At 32.0% G+C, this 21,033-nt stretch overlaps 1 protein-coding gene across 1 annotated transcript; it reads left to right on the plus strand.

The window, feature by feature from the left end:
• Nucleotides 1–7,455: 7,455 nt before the first annotated feature.
• LOC100816773 (protein MICROTUBULE BINDING PROTEIN 2C) lies at nt 7,456–13,515 on the plus strand. Its single transcript, XM_006578456.4, has 5 exons — nt 7,456–7,706; nt 7,860–7,943; nt 9,770–9,994; nt 10,535–10,753; nt 13,306–13,515. The coding sequence occupies exons 1-5, from the start codon at nt 7,560–7,562 to the stop codon at nt 13,462–13,464; spliced, it is 834 nt and encodes a 277-aa protein (XP_006578519.1). The 5' UTR covers nt 7,456–7,559; the 3' UTR covers nt 13,465–13,515.
• Nucleotides 13,516–21,033: the final 7,518 nt, after the last annotated feature.

Here is a 21,033-nt window from a genome sequence, read left to right on the forward strand (position 1 = left end):
ACTATTGTGTTTTGTGAATATTTTCTTTACCCTTTGTTGGATTTTGTGTTGCTTGGGAACAAACAATTGTTTATGTTTGGGGTATTTTGATAATTGTTTTCACACCTCATTTTGTGAGCAATTATCTTAGCTTTTCTTTAGTATTTTTTTGTTAATAATTGTGGTCTTTGTTAATAAATTGAATAAAATAGTTTTGAAAACTTAAAAAGATGGTTTTTGTGTAAATTTTTATCTTACAAGAGAAAGCTTCGATCAATCCAGAAATGAAGAGTTGCAATGATGATATCGTGTTAAGTCAAAAGATATTTATGTCTTAAGACGAATCAGGACCATTATTTATTTTGATTAGATGTAAACAAATACAAAGGTTAAAAGCTTCATCTTATGCACCTCAAAACATGTTTTGCGAAGTCCATGTCTAATGTTTCAGACGATAGTAAGATAGAATCTTAATTTGATGTGACATTAAAGATGGCATTTAAGACTTCATTTAGTACTATGTGTTTGTGATCTATTTTATAGAAACATTCTCCTAGGATTTGTCAAATACTATGAAGAATAAATGAATCCAAGTTTTGAAATTCCTCAATTGCCATTTGTTGGACATGTGTGACCTCAGTTATCTTAAGAAGGGGTGAATTAATTTCCCACTAACAAACTTTTAACCCCCTTCTAAATGAGATAGGCTCAGAATGCAGAAGAAGCAGCAATCAATTTAATAATGTTCTTTAAACATGCAAGATAAAATTGATTGCAACAAAATAAATGAGATAAGGGAAGAGAGAATGCAAACTCAGTTTTGTACTGGTTCGGCAAAGTCCGTCGCCTACGTCCAGTTCTCAAGCAACCAACTTGAGATTTTCCTTTCTCTTTGTAAAATCCTTTTACAAAGTCTGAATCACACAGGGACAACCCATCCCTTGTGTTCAGGAATTCTTTACAACTTAAGAAACCCTCGGTCCCTTAAACAATCTCTTTGTATAAGAAGAAAGAAGAGGAATTCTCTCTTGAAGAGAAGGATATTACAATTGAAGTCCATGGATGAACTCTTAATGGATTTGCAAGTGTTTGCCCAAGAGTTTCTTTTTGAGAGAGTATTTGGCAATGAAATTCTCTTGGAATATCTCTCTCATTGCTTTTTGAAGTCAGACACACACATATATATAGGCCCTTCGTGCCTTTTCAAAATGGTTTGAAGAGATGTGTCTTTTCAAAAAGCTTTTTCTAAATTTCTTCACTAGTAATCAATTACAGGTTTCTAGTAATTGATTACACAATTATATTTTGAAGGCAAGGCTTGATCTTGAAGAAATCTTGAAGCAAGGCTTTGTTTGTTGAAACAATCTTGTATTAATCTTGAAGCAGTGCTTATCCTTTTGAAATGGCCTTGTTTGATTCTTCTTTGACATCATCAAAATCATGTATACATACATTCACATTTTCCCCTTTTTTGATGATGACAATAAAGTGATTTCTTTTCGACATCATCAAAACATACATGATTCACACCATTAAAAGAAGAGTTCTATTGCACAAACCTACTTTGACGTAAAAGGAAGTGATTTCTTGTTGTAGTGTTCAACATGCCAACGACAAAGAGTGGTTTCTCAACATGAAGCAGTACATGCATTTAATGCACACATTTAATGCCCCAACGTCCATTTTCTTCAGACATAAGCTTAAGAGAGGAAATATGTCCGTTTAGATATAACAATTACTTGATTAAAAAAGGCCTATATATACCAGAAGCTTTGAAGATATGTAGCATGATTTGAAGCACTCATTATTTCATTCTGTGTAAAAATCTCTCTGTGTATATTCTTGTAAAGTTTAGAAAAGCTCTCAAAACACTTTATTCATCTTGAGAAAAGAGACTATGCATTTAATTTGCTTATTCGTTTGTAAGACAATATGGTGTTAGTCATTGTGCAATCTAACCAACAAATTTTCTTATGTGTTAGAGCTAGCAGTGGCTTGGTCGGACAAATATTGGTTGTAACAAGCTTAGAGTAAAGCTTGAGTTAAGGAGTCAGAAGTGATAGTAACAAATAATTGTAACTTGTTGAAGTTAGTAAAACTTGATGGTTTGTCAAGAACTGGACGTAGTCTCGGTGAATGAGATAAACTAATATAATTTTCTTGTGTCTTGTTCTTATTATTTTCTCCTTTTCTATTTGAATTGACCTAGGATTTGAATTTGATCTTTGTGTTTGAAAAACATTGTTTGTTTTACAAAGATTTGAAACTATCATCTAATTCACTTTGCAAAAAGTCTAATATCTATTTTCTTAAGTCTTAATTTATCAGAGGATAACTTCATTGTTTACGAAAAGGATTTAAATTGAGTGAAAATCACAATTTAACCCCTCTTCTTGTGATATTTGCATGTACATCTCGCTACAACGAGATATGATTTTGCCATAGAAAAATAGGACACTTGATCGGCTGGAATTGATAGAAAATTCGCCTTAGTGGAGATGCATTTTGCCACAATGAACATAAAGATCTTAAGACCTTGGAATGAATAGAAATTTGTCATAGTGAGTTAACCATTCGCCTCAGCAAATAGAGGTCCAAAGGCACAAAAATCAAGATTAGAAGTGAATTATGCTTTCACTGCAGCAAAACCTCTCTGAGGCAAAAAAATAAAATTAATGTAACTCAATTTTATAAAAGGAGCTTGTAACATGTACAAAAAAGTTTTGGTTCATTTGATAAAATCAGGAATAGAATCTCAACTTTTTCTCTCTTCTTTCTCTTCTCTTTATCCTCTTCCTTATCCTCCATTGATGCTTTTTGAGGTTCTATTTGGAGCTTCCATGATCCAAATGAGCTAAAATTCATAGCTGTTGAGTGATTGAAGTTGAATTCAAGTTTGTAAGCTATGTTTTCTAATCAAATCTCGTACTTGCATTTGCAGAGATTCATTGATCGTATTTTGAGTTTCTAGGTTTTGAGTCACCTAAGGAATTAGGGATTTGACTTGGAATTCAAGGATTAATTGCTAAGGAATTATATATGACTAGTAATTGTAGTTTAGATTTTGGTTGCATTGAACTAGGAGATTGATTATGAACGAGTTTCATATGAAGAATTATATGGATTTAATCTCAACAACATTTTGATATGTTACATTCATTTTTCACTCCAAAAGTTGTTTTGAAAAGCCAAAAATCAGTTTGGTTTCGCTATAGCAAATTGACGTCTTGCTGCAACGAAACATATCTTTTCTAAAAACTAAAACTCCACACATTTGCCATAGTGAATTGACAACTTGCTACAACGAATGAGTGTAAAAATTTGTTGATTCCTTTATGTTACATACAGACTTTGTGGATATGATAACTCGTAATACTTATTGTTTCTTTTCTACAAATTAGACTAGGTATACTTGCATAGCTATCACGCTACTCATCGTCTTCATCAACCTCCTTTGGCACCCAATCTCCCCTGGTTGGAATTCCCCTCCCTTCCAATTCAAGACCTTATCCCCAAACCCAAACCCTAACTCCAAAACCGAACCCATGACAACCTTGACCTCCTAATTGGTCTCGAGAATTGTCAACTACGTTTCATTGGTTACACAAACACGCTAGGGAAAATGAGAACAAAAGAAACAAATAACAAAACATCATGGGGTAACGCACCAAAACCCATGGCAAAATGAGAACATAACTCTACCTAAACCTATACAGTATGGGAATTTGTCTATCATTTACAAAAAATAAAAATCAGACTTAGTCAGCTGCAAAGTATTTTTTCCATTTATTTCTTATGCACCATTGGACTATGTTTTCATTTTTATAAGCTTGAATCACCAACATTTAGTCACATTCATCCAAAGATTTTTCCTTCCCTACTGGCTAGCAATTTTAATCGCTATTATAATAGCTATTAGTTTCGCATAAAAAAATTTGTTAATTGCCAATATGCATAGCAAAGCATCCCATTATTCCAACTTGATGATTTCTAAAAATGTTGCCACAGCCTACAATACTCGACATTCCTTTTGTTGCGCCATCGGTATTGCAATTTATCCAACATTGAATAGGCGGGTACCAGCTGACTTGTTTGATATTTGGAGGTTTTCTCAGGTGATAGTCAACTCCAAACACTTTCAGATGGGAGAATTCTTGTACAGCAGGTAACATAGCATTGTGGTCAAATTTATTGTTTGAAAGGGGATGGAACATCTTCAGGAGGCAAAAGAGGGAATATGAAGTATGGAACTTTTGTTGTGAGTGTCCCAAATTGCCCAGACCATATAAGTGATGGCAACAATCCTCACATCATTCAACTGTGGGGAACATCTTCAGGAGGCAAAAGAGAGCATATGCAGTATGGAACTTCTGTCAAGATTAGTGTGAAGCTTATGTTCCAGCCAAGTCCAAATTGTTTAGGGAAAGGAGCAATAAAGAAACAAGCGATCAAAGGTTTCTAAATGATTCTTACACAAGTCACATCTCGAAACTATGTTGCAGCCTCTGTTAGCCAACAAATCATTCGTTGGCAACTTATATTAGATGTAGTGCCAAAAAACTAACATTTTTGCCGAAGGGATACAAGGCCTCCAAATCATTTTTGCCCAGGGAATAGCATTATTGGCAAAGTACAGGAAATCAAAAGCTTGCCTAAAGCTCAAAGTCCTAGAATCTGAAGGCTTCCAAACTGGGAAATCCCTTGTTGGAACAAAAGGAATGGCCGTATTTTGTATATCAGTTGCCAAAATAGGCGCCTTTTGGACAAACCAAGAAGGTAAATTCCAACGATTTTTTGAAATGAAATTAGCCACTAAGGCTTGAAGATGTTGTTGATAAGATTCTAGAATATTCAAGGTTGAAGCAATATTTTGTTGAATCCAATTATCGCATAAAAAATTGATTCTTTTGCCATTGCCAAGCATCCAAAAGGTGTTTTGGCTAACCGAGTTCCAAAAAAGCTTCAAACCAACCATATAAAAGACTTAATATAACCCCGCATGCGGTAGTTATCGTTGAAAACTCTGGCTGGCTTTTATTTGCTTAGCCCAAGATCATTGGTCATCATGCTTCAAGTATGTGCAAGAATGGATGCTCGGTTAATCGATTTGATTGATCTACAACCCAACCCCCTTCCTGAAGAAGTCTGTAAATCTTCTTCCGGGAGACAATAATTAGCTTCCTTTGGTCTTTATCACCTGACCACATGAAATTTCTAATAAGCTTTACAACATCATTTATAAGATGAGGGCCAGTAATATACACGAAAAGCGTACATAAGGCTCCCTTCAATGACAGATCTAACAAGCTGAACTCTACCCATAAGAGAGAGCAATCCTCCGTTCCACACAACTAATTTCAGCTTGATTTTATCAACCTTTGCTTGACAAATAGAATTATAATTAGTATAAATAAGGATATGATGAAACTCAGACACAATCTTTTAAGAATTGCTTGTGCAGTTCCCTAATAAGAATTGGAGTTTTACCTTGTTAATTTGCACAATATTGCATTATAAACTATGCAAATTAAGCAAAATTCTACCGGGGAATGATACAAACATCTAAGAAAATGAATCTAAATTGTGTCCATAAGGATAAGGATTAGTATTATAGGCACTATTGATTTTTTTAAGAAATATAGACACTATTAATTAAAATATCAGATATATTAATACAACAATATAATACATCTCAATTAATATCAATTCATTGTTTCAATCTCACTATTTTTTCCCTTTCTTTCTAGGTATCTAAAGTCTATTATGTTAACAGTTTTGTATTATTTTCCTATTTCCTCTTTTATTTTATTTTTTTTAATTATTTTTGTAATATTTCTTTCAACTTTAAACTCCAAATTTAATTAGAGGGTCAACATAACCAATATATTTTTCGATTTGATGAGATCTGAAATGCTCACTTTTAGGTAAAGCATTTGATCCCTATGACTGCAAAAACATAAAAAATATTTATCAAATAAAATGATTTTAATTCAAAACAAATATGATTAGGTAAATATCCCTTCCTTAAAATGTTAACAAATATTTAAAATTACTAATTAAAAACTAAATTAAACAATTAATATAAAACAAAAATATTTAATGTATTGATATAAACATGTTTATTAATGATTGAAATTTGTTACAGCCTTTTTAATTAATTACAATAATATATTTATTGTATTTAATAAATGTAATGCCAATATATGTACATTAAATGCATAAATTTTTAATGATATCAACTTTTTGTAGTTTTACTGTAAAATGTTATTCTTTTACACAATTTAAATAAATATTTTTTTTTAAAAAAATCATCTTTCACTTAATATATTTGAACATAAAATGACTAAATTCCGAATTAGGGTGATAGCAAATAAAAATAAATAAAAATACGAGTAGTTTAAACAGTAATCCGATACCCACGATATCTTTCTTAAATGACCAATTTTTAAATACAGTTCATTTTATAGTATGGACATTAATGATAGATTTATTTTTTACTGTGCATTAATGATAGAAATAATTAAATAATATTTAATGAACTAAATAAATATTTGAATAACTCAGAAATATAAGAATATTTTATATATTTTTCGTATAAATAAATAATATAAATGATTTAAATAATTTTTATTCTAAGATTTTAACATTATCATTTTCTTAGTTAAAAAAACCTCAAATTGCCACTGTTCAAATTGGGTTTTATTCATTGTTACATGGAGGTATTTATGATTTCTATTTCATATGTAATTAATTTTTCTCTCAACGCTACCGTTCACATTAAGAGCAAATTGGTATCTTATCTCCAATAGTGATTTCATTCTTAAGCGGAGAATCAAATCACAATCCTTAAATAAAAAACACAATTACCAAACTACTTGTGTCAACCAATTTATCTCACAAACTTCTCGTAATTAGTAATTATTACCTATCACATACATTAAATTAATTTTGGAACATATAGGTGGCAGCATATATTAATGTTTAAAATTGATTTCTCAAACATTCACCCATGATTTAATGAAAAAAATTATTAAAATTAATTTAAATACATGTTTTATTGGTTAAATGATCAATTTCATTTTTTATCTTATTTTTTTATTAAGTTTAAACTTTCTTCTTTTTAAAACTTGAAGTCTAAATTATATTTTAAAAAAATTTAAATATCAAATTAAATTAAGTTTTTTATACCTAAAAAAAATATGTTGTTTTTAAATTATTACGTAAAGATTTATTTTTTTTTCAAATACTTATTTTGAAAAAAAATTAAATTCATTTTATTATCTGTCGTTAATTTTTGGTGATAATATACAAATGGCTATGAAAATTTTAATTAAATGTTAAATTTTTTAAAATAATTTAAAGATCAACTTGATAATTAATTCTTTCTTCATCCAAGTTGAATTGCCCGGCTAGTACATAGAAATGAAAACGAACCGTTTATTCATTCAAAGCGCATTTCGTTTTGGCTTGAGTTCCACTCCCTCTCGTTATCGCGCTTCTTTCTTCACTAAAACACAACCAACCGTCTCGTTTTCGTTCCAATTTTCATTTCAAACAAAAGGAGAGAAAACAAAAAAATAATGCACGAGAGGCAGCGTTTGGTGGATTCGGAAGAAAAACGTGATTTGTACGACCCGAATTCTCCGCTTTCTGAGAGAGACGCCGATTTAGATCGCGTCCTCTTCAATAACCTCGTCCAGATTGTCCCTCTCGTGCAGTCCTTCATCGTAAGTTTTTTTTTCCTATTCCCAACGCAAATGGCATTAATAGTGTGTTTATTTGGTTCCGCGTCCAAAACGCTCACAAGTGAGTGAAGTCGTTTTTTTTTTTGTTTTTCGCGGTGGGTTAACTGTTAACGTATGTTCGTTAAATTGGATTAGGATGGTGAAGGAAGAAGTTCATTCACGCGTCAGGGTTCCATGGTGTACACAAAGAGGCCTTCAAGAAAGTCTCGGTTGAAAAGAGTAAGAGCGCAACTCTCTCTCTAATTTGAACTCTGGTTCGATATATAAGCCTAGTGTCAATTATTATTGGAAGTATGCAGAATGCTTAAAGGCATCTACCTGATTCTAATGTGCTATGATCTTTGTTATTCATATTAACATTCTTGTGTTTGTGTGGTGATTGTTGTTGTGATTTTTGAGTGGTAGGCGTAATAGATATTTGACTACGGATGGAAATTTCAAGAGCTTTTTTTTATTGGTGTCTGAAGTTAGGATGGAATAAAATTAATCCTATTGGTTGGATCTTGGGAGTGAGAAAGTTGTATTATGTGTAGATCATGGTTTTAAATTACGTTGCGGTGAGTTAGAAAACGTTCACATTGCCGGCAATTGCGGGCAAATGTGGCTGATGCAGTCGTAATGCAATTGCGGAGTGTCAAAATACCTTAATGTTGCGGCTGCAATTCGGTTGCAGACCGCACAATTTAAAACCATGGTGTAAACTATTGTTACAAGGTGGGATTCGCTGCTACTTTTGCTTGATTCGGCTTAATTGGTATCTCATAATGGTGCTAGGCTGACTGGTCCGATAATCGTGGGTGATATTTTGGTAGTTATGGGGAGGAGTTGTAAGCATTTTTAAGTACTGCTAATCTCTGGGGTTTTATATTTTAGTTTCGTATATTTCTTGGTCGGTGGTTTTGTGAGTGAGATGATGTTGGTAGGGACACTGGTTGGGACCATGATAGTAGGATCTCGTTTGGAATTGGTTATTGTTTATTTATGTAAGCATTATTTTCTATGTGTATTTGACTTATGGTTCTGCTGGTGCCTTTTATCTATAAATACATGTTTTATTCAATGATAAAAAAAAATGGAACTAAATCTCTGCATATTTCTACCTAATCACATCGACTACTTGTCATTACTCATTAAATGTTAATTAACTATCAGGAGTATTAGCAACAAGCTCTTTAGTACTCCTTTTTATTGATTAAAATTTGTTAAAAATTACAATATAAGAAAAGAGATTCATTAAATAGAATATAAGACCCACAAAAATTTATAATTTTCAATAAATTTCAACCAATAAGAAATGTGTTAGTAACTATGTGTTAGAGAGTATGTTTTTAACATTTCTCTAACCATCAATTTAGTTCCTGAAAAACATTACTCTCTCTCTTAAATAGACCTTCCACTAATGAAATTATGTAAATAGTTTCTAAAGTATTGAATATCCATCAATTTAGTCTCCGAGTTGATATATTTTACTAACATCGAGGGACTAATTTGAAAAAAATTTCAGTACTCGATCTTGAGGGACTGTGTGACATGATTTCTAATACTTTAGGAATTAATTATATAATTTCATTACTTTAAGGTAAGAGTGATACTTCAAGGACCAAATTGATGGTTTATTATTAAATGTTTGTTACTTATGCATGTGTCAATAATAACAAATATATCGTCTTATTTGGTTTCAAGTTTATTGTGTGCACGGGTGTGTGTGGATGGGTTTGGTTTTTATCGTTACTTGTGACTATTACATCCGGAGATATTTCCTTTTTCTTACTCCTCAAATTATGTATTTTATATAGGACTAGCTGTCATTGTGGTGTGACTGTTAAATTTGCTCTGCTTAGAACGTTGTGAATTTATGATTGACTGATTTGACTTTCCTATTATCACCGTAGTGAACATTTCTCATACAGTGGTAGATAACATATTTATAAGGCAGGAGTGTTGGTCAATTTATTCCTGCCAAAAAGAGAAAGGATCATGGAGGAAAAGAACAAGTAGAAAAATGGTAGCAACTGTTCTGACACTGATGAATTTCTTTCTTTTAGAGGTTTGACACGAGAAAAGGACAGAAAGATGAGTCTGTCATATTGAAGGAGCAGGTGGAGGAGCTGCAAATGAAAATATTGGAGAAAGATGAACTTATAGAGTCATCAGAAAACACAAAAAAACAGATGAAAGCCCTTGAACAAAAACTTTATGAACTGAAACACCATGCTTCGGAAAAGGATTCTTTGCTTAAGTCTACAAAACGACAACTCTTTGATGTGAAGGTACTAATCTACTTATACTTTTTTCATACGTAATTTGGCATTAGTTGCAAAGTTATTTAGAATGTGATCTGTGTTGCAATCTTCGTGATACTTTTTCACTTAATACATACTCTTCATATGTCTCTGGAACATGATAGCCATGAGTTCATGACTGTTGATAGGTTCCAAAAGTTGGATCATAACATTCCGATGGATATATTAATCAGATGAGTGCACGTTGGAATGTTTCATAGTTTTACTTTTTCGTTTTAATTCTACTATTAGTATTATGTCTAGTATATTATGGTTAAGAATTTGGTGAATGTCACCATTGAAATTGTCATTATAGGTTTGTTTTTGACTTTGTGAAACTGTAATCCTTTAGATATCGAAAGTTCAAAATGCATCCAAATTCAAGTGTTGTGTTCATATCTTATACAGGTGTTTTGTTTTGTCCTATTTGGGCATATGATGGATAACGTAGGTGAGCAAAATGCTCATTTCTTGTGGCGTAAGTTTTGAAATTTCTCTTATTCTCACAACAATTATTGTGTTCCACAGTTTGAGCTTGCAGACAAACAAGCTGCTCTTGAAAAGATACATTGGGAAGCAATGACATCCAACAAGAAAGTGGAGAAATTGCAAGAAGAGCTAGATTCCATGCAAGGAGATATTTCATCATTTACATTGCTGCTTAATCGCTTGACAATATCTGACACCGCTGAGTACACTGATGATTATGATATTAAGCCATATGAGTTCAATCACCTGCGTAGTATAGTAAGTTTATTAACATTTTTCTTATGAGCACGCCCTGCATATTTTTGCACATTGCAGTATATGTGATAGGGAATATAGTCTTTGAGATTAAGTCACATTGTAGTATATTTTTGCACATGGCTAGTTAGTTAGGAGTAAAGATTAAGTCATTGAGAATAAAAGAAGGAAACACAATGGGGAAGGCATTTGAATTGTAATTAGAACTTGGGAGAGAATTGAATCTCTTGAAAAATCAGTAATCATCTTGTAACTAATTCTTTACCTAATATGGTCTATCACCCCAATGGTACTGAATCAGAATTAGGAAGTAACCAATAAAATTTCAATTTCTAACCGTAGAAAAGAGAGATATTTGAATGTTGTCTTGGATGGTACACACATGCATTTTATTTACAATGAGTAATTAGAGTACAATTATAGATACAAAGAGAATCAATCAAGATCCTAATTTACAATCACTGACATCTACAGATAAAATTTGTAAACATGTTATTCAACACTCTCCCGCAAGCTCGAGTATATGGGCTGATTTGTTTAAACTAAAAAATAATAATTTTTAAATAAGTGCTTTCTAAAAAAATGTTTTTCTAATAAATAGATATAATTTACTTCTCAAAATAAGCATAAAATAATTTTTTGGTTTAATTACTCATTTGGTCCTTATAGTTTTACGATTCATACCTTTTTACTCCTTTTGAAAGTGATTTTTTTTAATCTCTATAGTTTACATTTTAATTCTCTTTCGGTCCTTATAGTTTAAAAGTGATCTTTTTAGTCCTTATAATTTGTATTTTAATTCTCTTTTATTTCCTATAATTTGAAAGTGATGTTTTTAGTCCCTATAATTTGTATTTTAATTATCTTTTAGTACTTACTACAAAAAAATGTAAAATAATTAGTTACAAATTAGTTATAAATTATCAACTATTTTTTTTATTACAAATTATCTTGTTATAAATTAGTTGCGAATTACTTGCTAATATTTTTGTAGTATAGGTACTAAAATATTTTGATGGTAAAGATTAAAAGAGAACTAAAATACAAAGTATAGGTACTAAAAAGATCACTTTCAAACTATAGAGACTAAAAGAGAATTAAAATGCAAATTATAACGACTAAAAAAATCACTATAGAGACCTATAGGGACTAAAAGAGAATTAAAATGTAAACTATAGGGACTAAAAAAATCACTTTCAAACTATAGGAATTAAAAATGTACAAATCATGAAACTATAAGGACCAAATGAGTGATTAAATCTAACTTTTTTTAGCAGAAACAATTTAGACAAGCACACTAAGAAAACAGAAAATTGTTTATTTTATTAAAATAATTACTTTTTTTTAAGAAATAAGTTTAAACAAACTCACCTATGTCATATGTAGGGTGATATGATTTAAAAAAGTTCAAGAAGAACTTTTTTCAAGAAATAAGTTCAAAAAAGTGTTTTTCTAATAAACAGATATGATTTACTTCTCAAAATAAGAAAAAAATAACTTTTTTTAAGCAGCAGTTTAGACAAACACACTAATAAAAATAAAAATTTATTTATTTTATTAAAATAATTACTTTTTCAAGAAATAAGTTTAAACAAACTTACCCTATATATATCATATGTGCTAAGCTTGTTACAAATATATTTAACACAAAAACCTCGAACAAATTTAGGGAATATATCAGCTAATTAATCACTTGAGTTAAGTTAGTTGTGATTTCTCTATATAACACTTTTCTCTGACAAATGACAATTGATCTGGGTTTAGTCCTTTCATGAAAGACTGGATTTGATGCAATATGGTTGCATACAAGCTTTGTCTCATATATCTCCCTATTTTAGTTGTTAGAGTAGTTGTCTAAGTCATATAAGCTCACATGCAGTTGCTGCCGTAGTGCGATATTTACCTTTTGCACTGAATTTTGCAACAATGTTTTGCTTCTTGCTTCTTTTTAAAATTAGGTTTTCTGCAATAAGAACACAATGTCTTGAAGTGAATTGTCTATCTGGAGGTGATCTAGTCTAGTCAGCATTAAAGTAGCAAGTGATTTTTGTGTAGTCTTTGTCCTCATATAATAATCCATTACTTGGTGTGTGCTTTTATGTATAAGAGAATGTGTACCACAACATCTTAATGACTATCTAAGGACTATCTCAATGACTTAATTTAGTATGTCAAATAAGGATCAACATCTTAATGACTATCTAAGGACTATCTCAATTAATTTAGTATGTCAAATAAGGATCAACATCTTAATGACTATCTCATCACACTTCCATTTTATTAGAGTCCATAGTATGATTTTGTTTAGTACCAAATGTGATGTCACATCACACTTGCAACAAAAGTGATGTCAGGCTTGGTTACAGTGACATAATTTAGTTTGTCAAATAAGCGTCAACATCTTAATGACTATCTCATCATACTTGCATTTTATTAGAGTCCATAATATGATTATGTTTAGTATCATTCTTTTCAAAACATATTTATTAACCATCTAGAACTTAGTCCTTGATGTCTATTTTCTATGTAGTAAACATCCCAATTTGATTGAACAGGATGATTGGGACGAGATGGAAATGCAGAAAATGGAAGAAGCAAGAAAAACATATATCGCTGCCGTTGTTGCTGGAAAGGAAAAACAAGATGAAGAATCTATGGCTACTGTTGTCAATTCTAGGTTACAACTTGAGTCAATTCTTTTCAAACCAACATAAATTGAATTTGTAATTTTACTAGTCTATTGATCTATATAGATATGATAAAACCCATCCACTTATATTCTCACTTATCAAACAAGTTGATGAACTTATAAATTAATATTTATATTCAATTAATAAATTATGTAATTGATTAGACAATTTTTGCACTTATAGTTTTGACTCTATTAAATGGCAAATGATTGAATAAGTAATTTCACATAATTGATTACCTCTTGTTAAATAAACTTATTTAAATTTTTTATTTCATTTTCTAAAGTTTTAAAATTAATTGTTAATGATATTAAAGTAGTATATAAAAATTCATTTTAAAAAAATATAGATTTCAATTTTTAGAATTAATAAATGAAAATGTGAAATGAACACGATAAACACAATCAACATGATGTGATATAATTGGTAGATAATTTTGTCCCTTAAATATGTGGTCATGAGTTTGATCGATCCCTGATTAGTGCGTATGAAAAAACATCTATTTAGAGATATTGACTCTTTAAATGAATCTCAATACCTCGAAAAATTAGCAATTAACTTCCAGTTGAGGAATATCTTGATTCACATTTTTAAAAAAAAAAAAAACAAGATACCCACAAGAAGGGGTTGAATTGTATGTGATCTTTGTAAAAAAATTTGCAAACGGTGTTAAAACACTAAAAAGGTCATCCCATTATGGAAGACTTGAAAGAGAATAGGGAAGATAAAATCACATAAGCCGATAATTACTTAACCCATACTCTTTTAACACTAACTCAGGCTTTTACCAAGGCACAAAGGTTCTTCGCAAAATAATTCACCAAAGAGAGCATATGAAACTTTAGTACAAGATACAAAATTTTGCAAATATAAAATATGAAAGTTTTGTGCACAACGTATTGTCAAGTAAGTGTTATTAGAGTTGGTGTATGTTAATTGGTTTGTTCTATTTTTTCATTTATTTTGAGTTGGGTCTTCTGCTTTGTAGTTGATGAAGAAATAACCGTTGAAGATTTTCTTCTTCACGTAACAAAAGAAGCTCGTTCTTTTCTAGAGGAGAGAGAAAACACGACAAACTGTAAAACTTGACTAGTATACATACTTTAAAAGTGTTTCTACTTGTTTCTAACACCGTGAAAATTCATGTAGCAGAGCCACATGCTTTATGTTAAATGAGAGCATATACAATCAGATTAACTTAGGAAATATAAAAATTGAAAGGCTTAGTGTCGTTTAAAAAAAATTAAATCAAGCTGAAATTTTACTGCACCGCCTATTATAAGAATTGAGAAGTTCACCGCTGCTTAAACAAGTTGAAACCACCTATCTAGAAGCATGAAGAGATTACCAATTGAATTCAAAGATTACTGCACTGCAACTCTTTTACTTCACTGTCATTAGTATTCTTAGCACTAAGTTTATTATATTTTAATGTTTTGTTTTGCCTATAAAAGGCCACCACTGTAACAGTTTGTGTGTGAATTAGAATGAATGAAATAGACTGATTAATCCAATTCTGTTCGTCTAGCGAGTACATGAGTTAGTGTGCAACAAATTCTTCTTCTCTCTCGTTATTTCTTCCGTTGCGTAAGTGAGGTGTGTGTTTGTGGGTTTAATTTATCCCCTTGTTAACGATTAGTATGAGAGCTTGAGAGCCTGATACTAGTAGTGTGAGTAAAAAAAAAAGTTAGTGTGTGAGGAACAATAGTGTTCTCACTGTGTAAAAAATAAAGAGTTGATACACTTGAGGGAGAGAGATGAACATGAATTACAACATTGTATGGTCCGGTCCCAAACTAGATGGGAAGCTAGATTTTTATTATTGGAAAACTTTGATGGCTACACATTTGAGAGCTCACAATATTTGGAACTTTGTTGAGACGGGATTAGCGGAAGAAGCGAGTGATACTGCTAGAAGGAGAGATCAGTTGGTGTATCACAGATTCAACAAGGAGTTGATTGACTATTCCATTTTCAGCATTATCATAAATGCCAAAACTGCGAAAGGAGTGTGAGATATTTTGAAGTTTTCTTACAAAGGTGTTGAGAAGGCCCAAAAATCTAAGTTGCAATCTCTGTGAAGAAAATACAAAAGTTATGAAATGTCTAGTTCTAAATCCATGGAACAATATTTTTCACGTGTTACATATCTTGTTAACAAGATGAGGGTGTATAGAGAAGACATCCCAAACAACAAGGTGGTTGACAAATTTCTACACACCATGTTGATGAAGTTTGATCATGTGGTGACTATGATAATTGAGTCCCACAATACATACACCTTGACATAGCATAGTTGTAGGGAAGCATTGAAATTCACGTGAGTAAAGTCTTGGAGAAGACAAAGAAAGTAAGTGAAGAAGCATTGTTAAATGACACTTTCACTTTTCTGGATTAAATTATTCATTAAGGAAATAATTTGTTTTTGGTGTTCCTGTTGAGAATGTTCCTAACAAAGTATGCGAGACATGTAAATTGGACAGAAGCACAATGAATCTTTTCCAACCGAAAAGTCTTGGAGGGTGAGAAAGCTATTGACAATAGTTCATTTAGATCTATGCTTTGTTGAGATACCAACACATGGTGGTAGTAGGTATTTTATCATGTTTATTGATGATTTTAGTAGGAAGACTTGGGTGTATTTCATGAAGCAGAAGTCAGAAGCCTGTGAGGCCTTCAAGATGTTCAAGGCGTTTCTAGAGAAATAGAATGGATGCAGAATAAAAATACTCAAAACAGACAAAGGCCAAGAATACATCGTGTGTAGAATTTTCTTTGAGCAACATGGAATTCAACATCAGCTGACAACTAGATACACACCTCAATAGAATGAAGTTGTTGAAAGGAAGAGTAGAACAATCATGGACATGATGAGATGCATGCTAAAGGCCAAGCAAATGCCTAAAGAATTTTGGGCAGAAGTAGTTGTCGTTGCTGCTTATATTTTAAATGGGTGTCTAACAAAGAGTGTTCGTGATAAGACACCAGAAGAAGCTTGGAGTGGAAGGAGACCATCAATTAGACACCTTAGAGTTTTTGGGTACATAACATATGCATATGTTTTAGACCAACTCAAGAAGAAATTGGACGACAAAGGTGAAAGGTGTATTTTCATTGGTTACGACATAGATTTAAAGGCATACAAACTTTACAATCCATAGACAACGAAAGTGATTATCAGTTGATATGTGACGTTTGATGAGAAAGGCATGTGGGATTGGTCGACAAGATCCCAGAAGAAGCTAGTGGTGACTTTTGACAACTATGAAGAAAATGAAAAACAACTAGATCTAACCCCCGATGAACCAAAATCATCTAGGAGGCCACAGAGGAAACCTCAATTGCTAGTTAGATTACATGCTTGTATCATGTTTAATGATAATGATCCTTCCAACAAGGAGATTATCAATTTTCTTTTTTTACAAATTGTGAGCCGTTAACATTTGAAGCAACCTTAAGTGATGATAATTGGAGAAAACTCATGGATGATGAAATTCATGGAATAGAGAAGAATGATACATGGGAGTTGACAAATTTGCTACCAAATAAAAGGCCAAGTGAAGTGGGTGTACAAGACAAAGTACAATCCCAATCAAGAAATTGATTGCTTCAAAGCAAGGTTGGTTGCAAAAGGATATAAGCAAAAGCTAGGTATTGATTACTTTGAAGTATTTTCTTCGGTTGCAAGATTAGATATAATTCACATGATTATTTCTCTTTCGGCACAAAATAATTGGAAGATATATCAAATGGATGTTAAATCTGCTTTCTTGAATGGTATTTTGGAAGTAGAAGTATATGTTGAGTAGCCTATAGGATATCTTGTCAGAGGAAAAGAGCGATTGAAGAAAGCTTTGTATGGGTTGAAGCTAGCACCAAGAGCATGGTATAAGAAAATTGATTCTTATTTTGTGCAACATGGTTTTGAGACATGTCCTTATGAGCACACATTATATGTCAACTTTGTTGATCCTAAAGATATTCTCATTGTGCCTCTTTTATGTTGATGATCTAATCTTCCTTAGCAACAATTCAAGGATGATTACATAACTCAGGAAGGCTATGATAAGTTACTTTGAGATAACAAATTTAGGCCCTAATGTCCTATTTTCTTGGCATTGAGGTCCTTTAGCAAGATGATGGGATTTTTATCTCCCAGAAGAAGTATGTAGATGATATTATAAAAGAATTCAAGATGGAAAATTCAAAACCAATTTCAACACCAGTTCAAGAGAAGTTGATGTTGACAAAGGAAAGTGATAGAAAAATGATGGATGCAACTTAATGCAAAAGTATGATTGGAAGTTTGAGGTATTTGACTGCGACTAGAACATATATAGTCTTTGAAGTTGGTTTGCTCAGTAGATTCATAGAGGATCCACATGTTTTTCATTTGCAAGGAGTTGAGAGAGTTCTTCGTTATATCAAAGGTACTCTAACTAACAAAATTTTTTATGCTAACAGTAATGATGCGAAGCTTGTTGGATACACAAACAGTGATTGGGCAGGAGATATAGAAACAAGATAAAACACGTCAGGGTACGTATTTCATCTAGGTGCAGGTACAATATCATGGTCTTCAAAGAAACAAACAATTGTTGCACTTTCAATGACAGAAGCGAAATACATTGCAACAACTAGTTGTGCCAAGCAAGCAGTAAGATAGAAGAATTTTAGAAGTGATGCAACATAAGCAGAATACTCCCACAAAAATATTTTGTGACAACAAGTCTGCCATTGCATTGATTAAAAATCCAATTTTTTTCACGTGAGGTCCAAGCACATTGATATTCATTTCATTAAGATATGAGAGTTGATAGCTGAGAAAGAAGTGAAAATTAATTATTGTTCGACTGAAGAGAAAGTAGTAGATATTTTTATGAAGCCATTGAGAATCAAGTTATTTTTCAAGTTGAAGAAAATGCTTGAGATAATACAAATTTGATTTAAGGGAGGCAATGCCAGTTAAAAAAAATAATTAAATCAAGTTGAAATTTTACTGCACCGCCTACTAGAAGAATTGAGAAGTTCACCACCGCCTGAAGAAGTTGAAACCACCTAGCTAGAAGCATGAAGAAACTACCAATTGAATTCAAAGGTTACTGCATTGCAAATCCATTACTTCATGTCGTTATTAGTATTCTTAGGCACTAAGTTTATTATATTTTAATGTTTTGTTTTGCATATAAAAGGTCACCACTGTAACAATTTGTGTGTTAGAATGAATGAGATAGCCAGTGAATACGTGAGTTACTGTGCAAAAAATTCTTCTTCCCTCTCATTATTTCTTTCTCTATGTAAGTAAGGTATGTGTTTGTGGGTTTAATTTATCCCTTTGTTAACACTCAACCATACTTTGAAAAGCATTTATAAAACACATATTGGACACTTGGTTGAAACGCATATTTAGATGCTTAATTAGTTTAAAGGTTGGATTGAACGCTTATTTGATAAAGTCAATAAACATATAATTCATTAGAATTACTTAAAATTTACTAGACTTAGGTGTAATAGTTACTAATTACTAAAGATATTTCACTATAAATTTAGTATCCAAGTTAACTAATCAGAAGTTGGGAAAGGAAAATATATACATCAGTAGCAGAGGCGATGATTAAACATTTTTAGTTTAGTATTTTCCTATTCTTCTTAGATTATTTGACCCCTCTTTGACTCTTATTTTCTCACCTTAACTCAGTTTTGGTCTTAGGCAAATAATTACGCTCAATTGATACTTGTTGCTTGTTTTTGGATTTTGTGCTTACATGATCTATCTGCCTTGTGCAGGACCAATAGGACACTACAAAACACAAAATGAAGCATATGAGTAGTCCCTAGAAATATACGGACAAGAGAGACAATTTTGTTAGAAATGAGATTATGTGATTTTGAGGGTCATTTTAAGCTTGGAAGTCAGAGCCTCTGCACTTGGATTTTGGGCTATGGATTTTGGGGCTTTTCATTGTGTAATTTTCTTAATTAGAGAGATTAGTTGGGCCTAATCAGAGCCCATCCATTACTTCTGATTAGTTAGAGTATATATTAGTCTACTTAGTGTAGTTAGAATCATATTTGTACAAAACAAATTTGAGAAACTTCTAGTGCAAGCTTTTAGATTAAACTCTTCTCTCTTTCTTTTCTCTCAACTATTCTTCATCTTTCTTCATCTCTTCAACTCTGTTCTTCTCTTTTCAAGCTAAATTTTTGTTATTCTTCCATTGGTGGTGACTATGGAAGGCTAAAAAACTAATCAATCCTAGGATCTAGTTCAAGCAATGAGGAATTTGAGTTCTAGTTAAGTATTTCGAATTCTATTATGAATGTTCATCCTTTTCTCCAATTCTATTTTCATATTCGTGATTCTGAATGTATTTAGGATTGGAAATGAATTATGTTATTGATTAATTTCCTAATTCAAATCTAATCATAGATTAATTGGATGATCTTTCAATCTGATTTTTGATTTCAATGTAATTAGGGATTAGTTCGATTGAATTATAATGAGATTCAATAAACTTTCTTAATATGATCAACATCTGTAGCAAACTGTGATAATTCAAATTGCTCGAATTATGTGAATTGGATTGATCCTCTTAAATCTGTTTCATAATTTTGTCAACTTCTGCATTTCTATTTTGCATTTCTGCAATTTTTTTCAATTGTCTGAAAACTGTTTGTTAAAATCCCCTACTGTTTATATTTGGATTGAAGTCGGAACCAAAGTGGATTGTTTCTCTAAGTCGTCTTAGGTTATTCTTGTACTCCAGAATTAATCCTTGTTTTTTTAGTTTTGATAACAATTTCTTCCCTGCATCTAGAACAACATCCATCTAGAAGGAGACTTTTGGGATAAGAAACAACTTGGAGAGACATTATATGAGTACTGGGAGAGATTTAACAAGTTGTGTGCTGCATGCCCTCACCATCAAATCAGTGAGCAATTATTGACCTAGTATTTTTATGAAGGATTGATGTTAATGGATAGAAGCATGATTGATGTAGCCAGTAGAGGTGCTTTAACTGCTATTGCTGCAAGACAATTGATTTCTAACATGGCAGCCAATTATCAACAATTTGGTACTAGAATGGATGCAACATCCAAGGCTGTTGCAAATGAAGTTTCTGTTTCTATGGTTACTGATAACCAAAGGCTAGAGAATAAACTTACATAATTGACATCCCTTATGAGACAACTAGCCATTGGTCAATAATAGAATGTGATGGCAGAGAATCAACCAAGGCTATATGGTATCTGGACCTGATCATCCAACAGATACATGCCCCACTCTCCAAGAAATGGAACATGTTGTTGATGTTTACACCATGCAATCTGGACAACCATTCAAACATCAACAACAACAATATAATCCTTACTCCAACATTTATAATCTTGATTGGAGATATCATCCAGACTTAAGGTATGGTGCTGGACAACAACAACAATGACCATTCAGACAACAACAATACCAACCCCCCACCAACAAATACCTAGCTCCCCTGTTATGGCAACAACAATAGTTCTAGCAACCTACACCTACACTTGCACAAGCTATGCAGAACAGTCTTGGACCTTCCTTGGAGGAGCTAATGAAG

This window comes from Glycine max, chromosome 4 (genome assembly GCF_000004515.6).
Source record: "Glycine max cultivar Williams 82 chromosome 4, Glycine_max_v4.0, whole genome shotgun sequence".
NCBI classification, from domain to species: domain Eukaryota; kingdom Viridiplantae; phylum Streptophyta; class Magnoliopsida; order Fabales; family Fabaceae; genus Glycine; species Glycine max.

Bases quoted from the DNA above. Each gene is read 5' to 3' on its own strand.
- LOC100816773 (XM_006578456.4), top strand. From the start codon at position 7,560: ATGCACGAGAGGCAGCGTTTGGTGGATTCGGAAGAAAAACGTGATTTG. The intron at 7,944-9,769 runs GTAAGAGCGCAA...TCTTTCTTTTAG, and splicing joins GAAAGTCTCGGTTGAAAAGA to AGGTTTGACACGAGAAAAGG. The intron at 10,754-13,305 runs GTAAGTTTATTA...TTGATTGAACAG, and splicing joins TCAATCACCTGCGTAGTATA to GATGATTGGGACGAGATGGA.